The sequence below is a fragment of the Pecten maximus genome, chromosome 15 (assembly GCF_902652985.1).
Source record: "Pecten maximus chromosome 15, xPecMax1.1, whole genome shotgun sequence".
NCBI classification, from domain to species: Eukaryota; Metazoa; Mollusca; class Bivalvia; order Pectinida; family Pectinidae; genus Pecten; species Pecten maximus.
In genome coordinates, this window is record NC_047029.1 from 22,099,005 (window position 1) to 22,104,055 (window position 5,051).

At 38.9% G+C, this 5,051-nt stretch overlaps 1 protein-coding gene across 1 annotated transcript; it reads left to right on the forward strand.

Annotated features, from left to right (window-relative positions):
- Positions 1 to 2,102: 2,102 nt before the first annotated feature.
- On the forward strand, positions 2,103 to 3,803 carry LOC117343970 (neuronal acetylcholine receptor subunit beta-2-like). Its single transcript, XM_033906543.1, is given in 2 exon segments — positions 2,103 to 2,578; positions 2,580 to 3,803. Coding segments are annotated over 2 exon segments (1,041 nt in total). The 5' UTR covers positions 2,103 to 2,335; the 3' UTR covers positions 3,378 to 3,803.
- Positions 3,804 to 5,051: the final 1,248 nt, after the last annotated feature.

The following is a 5,051-nucleotide window of genomic DNA, read 5'->3' on the forward strand; positions in this document are numbered from 1 at the left end:
GATGACAGGTGTTAAATACTACACTTCTATACTACTTCTTGTCAGACATGGCCTGTTGCTACTACTTATTAAACTTAATTTCTACAGGTGTCCTAATTGAAATTCATACCGTTACTGTTTCAGATGGATCAAGAATAATGTTTGTGTAAGACCATATAATAATTTCCAGGCACGTAGCTGAGGACGGATTTGATTAGCAAGCACCGCGAGTAAAATCAGTAAAACCACATACAAGAATTAATATCAGGAAACATTCTTTCCATGTTAGAGTTATTGGTGATTGAAACAGTCTATCGTCAGCAGTGATCATTCATCAACTCACCAACTCATTTAAGAGCAACCTCAACAGGCACTGGAACAACATTGATATCAAATCCAGCCCGTCTTGCTACTAGATTTAAGATCTGAAAAAATGTATGAAATTAATAAAGTGCATAGTCCTGTCAGAGGGACACGCATATAGAAACTGTGTGTGTGTGTGTGTGTGTGTGTGTGTGTGTGTGTGTGTGTGTGTGTGTGTGTTACTGTATATACTGACTTGCAGGATTGAAAATCAGTCCATCACCAAATAAATAACACCAATGTTAAGATAAGATATCTAAACAGGTGGTCAATGAGCAAATATGCTTGCTTAGTAGAAGACCCGACTATAGTAATTGCTAAATCGTTTAACTTGAAACAAGAAGTGACCGCAAGCAAAGCGAATATAAACGGGCGGTGAACAGAGGAACTTTGGTCTGTAACACCGAAGTCGGACTATTTCAATCTCGGACCATTATGTACTCTACCTAGATCGATATTTTTTTAATGCATTGGGCCGTGTTCGCATTATTACAACTTCTGTATATACAATATAATGTAGTTCAGTAAACATCCGACGTAACATTGCTAACAAGCCTAAAACATGCAGAAATTTTATTTCCATGTAAAAAGCTAGCTTAATAAATTAAAAAATGTACGCAGTATTTTTCTTACCACATGATTGGCGATTATTTGCTATAGCGTCGAAAAATGGTTAAAATCGGATGGAAACATGTGGTTTTTTTTGCATCTGAAACACCCGATGTCGTCTGCTGCTGGCGGGCGTGTTCGATTGTGCTACTAACGCTGTATAAAAAAATGCGTTTTAACTACCTCTGCATTCGTAAAACACTTTGAAAATTGCATCAAATATAGATATTAAGAAAACAAAGGATGCTATTTATATCTTTTTGATTTAAGAATGCAGAGATATCAAATTTTATAAATAATGTCACGAAAGTAACACATTTTTCGCAACTTCCGGGATCTTTAGGACACGTGACTTGCCGATGACGTCATTCTGATCAGCAGAATAAATTTTAAAGTAGCGCAGACGTCTTCCCAAATACTCCACATTCATATGTCATAAAGCAATTCTCTATCTAGTATTAAAAGTTTATTTATGTCATTTTTTCGATGCAGAAATAGACCCTTACCACTCCAGGTCCTTTGGAGTGGGACGACTGGTTCGCCCGTTGTCAGTATAATGTGACTGAGTGGGGTGTGCTGCTGGGTGTCTTCGGCAGTATGCTTCAGTGAGATAGCACTATAAATCGGCAAAAGTTCCGGCCTATCACAAAAAGACTTAACACGAACATACCGCAGCCACCCAAAACACATACGCGCTCGCCACACGCATGCATGTCGCACGCACGGGAGGCCGTCCTTAAATGACCTTAGCAGTTAATAGGACGTTAAACAAAATAAACCAAACAAAGTTTATAAAAATATAAAGGAAATTTGCTTACCTTGCCGCTTCAAAGCCGTATCCCCAAGTGTGAGGCTGTACACGGTGATAATGATCTCATTGAGATGGCTTATAGCTGTCGATAATATGTTAAACAATGCAAACAAGACTAAACCTGTTGTTGATGTTACATTCATAGGCATGCTGGTCAGCCATAGGCTATTTCTATACCCTTCGGTCGTAACTACAATACTTCTGGAATTTGTGATGGAGAATATTGTATATGACCATTTATTTACGTAAATATTTAATATAGTCATTAAAGGTAGTTCAGGCATAACGACGTCTAGAAGTGCCGCTTGGTATATAAACTAAAGCACTGACAATATGGAAATTTAGCCGTTGTGATATTCTATTCCTCGGTTTTATTTGATAACTCAACAGCACCAATCACCTTGTAATGCGAAGACATGAAGACTGGGATATCGGTATACGTGTTTTTAGTAGGCTTTGCCTTATTACCAATATTTGTGGTATCATTTTCCTACAATGACACTAATGAAGTTCACAAATATCTGTTTAACCATAAAGGCTACAATAAGAAAATAAGACCAGTGGAAAATCAGGATGAGCCAGTGTTTCGTGTTTGTCGATCTCTTCCTTTTAGGAATTACAAGCTTGAACGAAGTGCAGGAAAAATTGACCACAACCGCGTATCTTTCAATATCTTGGTATGATGCCTTCTTGGAATGGGATCCTAACATGTTTAATGGTGTAGACAAATTTCAAGTACCACAGTCCGACATATGGATACCGGACATCGCCCTTCAGAATGGTTTCACGCAACTGAAGCAGTTGGGTAGCGACTTTATTTTGGCATTAGGTGGGTGATGACGGTTATGTCGGATGGTTTCCATTCGAAGTATTTGAAACAAAATGTGCAGTTGATATAAAATACTTTCCTTTCGACAAACAAATATGCGACATCATATTTAGAATGTGGACTAGTGACTTCGATGAAGTTCAGGTTATATTGAAATCTGATGCCATATTGATGGACGAATATCATGAAAATGGACAATGGGATGTGTTGAGTACATCTGCCACGGCCTTCCTGTCTGCGGATTATGAATCTGTTATCTCATTTTCGATTACGATTAAGAGAAACCCCGATTACACCATGATAAACATAGTATTGCCGATAATGATGCTGTCGATTCTGTCTGTCTGTACGTTCATCATTCCGATAGAGAGCGGGGAAAAGATGGGGTATTCCGTTACTGTGTATCTTGCATTTGCGGTCTTCCTTACAATCGTCAGCTCATTCCTTCCGGAAACCGCGACAATGTCGTTACTGTCAACATACCTTCTGCTACTTTTAAGCATCGGAACGACTATTGTTATAATAACGGCCTTAGAACTACGTCTACATCACCGTGACAATTCCCGTGAAATGCCGGGATGTGCAAAGTGTGTCGTGAGATTCTTCAGGAAGTCCCAATACCGCAAATCTAGAAAGATCCAAACGTGTAATGATATGGAAATAGTTACGCTCAATAGAATCGGGTCCCAGCAGGAAATTGCGTCTCCCGTACCGGAACTCGAAAGTTCGATTGGTAACATCACGTGGGCCGATGTGACGTCAACGATTGATCTTGTATGTTTCTGAGTGTTCCTTTTTGTGGTTTCTTTGTCTACGATCCTTGTATTAGTTATCGGATATAAACAGTGAATAAAGTGTTCAGTAACATGTACACGAGTGAAATGCACAGTATATAAAGTCATATATAGAAAGATATCTCTACTGAACGGGAAAGCATTGATTTCTCGGTGAAGTTCTTCACGGAAAAAAAATCTGGTACAAATGTGTTATTTCCATGTCAACATTATATTGCTTATGTAGTAATATACACAAGAACAGTCATCAAAAACTTCGATAAATTGTAGTAATAGGACACAATAACGATAACGTAACATCAGCAGCAGACTGTAAAGACCCTTCGAAGTGAGATAGCGGAGACGCTTTCTTTTACTGATGAATCAAATGTCAAACATGTTTTTAATCATTGTGTGTTGTTAATATTATACAATAAATTGTAGCAGCAGTTATATATCTGAAATGCATGGTTGTACGTTAAGTTATTTTCCAACGGGCAACGGTTATATTCTCACTAATGAATCAGAAACACGGATTCATTGATTTCTCCTACCTTGACCATGATTACGAAATGAGAAAAATACATCAAGTATAAGCACTTCAGAAGAAGTAACGTTAAAACATGTTACACAAGCATTCAATCATAATTGTTATTAAAAAGCAAAAGGATGATCGCAGCCATGGCGAAATGGAGGATCTTTTCCGTCGTAAAATAAAACTGTGATTCAGTATAGTAAGGGAGGGAGGGTTTTCTGTACTTAAAATAGGTCCATGTAATATTAATGTATCCAAAAATCATATTACCAGGCCGCTCGGCGACGTGCGTAAGGCTGGTTTATTCTTAAATGACCTTGGTTGTTGATAGTTTGTTAACCAAACCAAACCAAACTTCTCTCGCATCCTTTAGAATTGTGACGTCTCCAGGTCGTTCCTGGTACATTTGGGATCTTATCTCTTCTCTTCTTTCTGAACAACTTTCTTCTGCCTAATGTCTCGCTTGACAATGCCTTACTTTTGGCCTTCAGTTGAGCGTTCGCCGCTGTAAGGAAGGCTTTGGGTTCTGTCCCCTAGCCGAGACATACCAGAGTCTTTAAAATGGTAGTTGCTACACCTGCTTAGCGCTCAGCACATTGGGAGTGAGACGACTGGTTCGCCCGTTGTCAGTATAATGTGACCGGGTGGGGTGTGTTGCTGGATATTTCCGGTAGTATGCTTCAGTGACGTAGCACTTTAAATCGGCAAAAACTCCGGCCTATCTCAAGGAGACTTAAAAAGAACATACCACAGTCTACCAAAACACACATACGCACTCACCACACGCATGCATATCGCACGCACGGGAGGCCGTCCTTAAATGACCTTAGCCATTAATAGGACGTTCCTTACTAGTTTACAAAATTGAATCGATATACGTATCTAAAAACAAGAATTGAAGTGGATGTGTCGCTTGCTCAAAAAGTTGTGAAAGTTGTGTGATTTTCAACAAGAGTTAGTGTATGGAAAAATTATCTTTTGATAGTAACATATTTCTATTTTTAGTAACAGTGAAATTGACTTTTGACATTTGAACCTGAAAGGAAATCCCAAGCCAGAACTTGTGATAAGGAAAATATGTATAAAGCCCGAGCCCGACATAAGCGAACTTGCGTTTTCGCAGTAAACCTCTCTTCGGCCGACACCAACGCA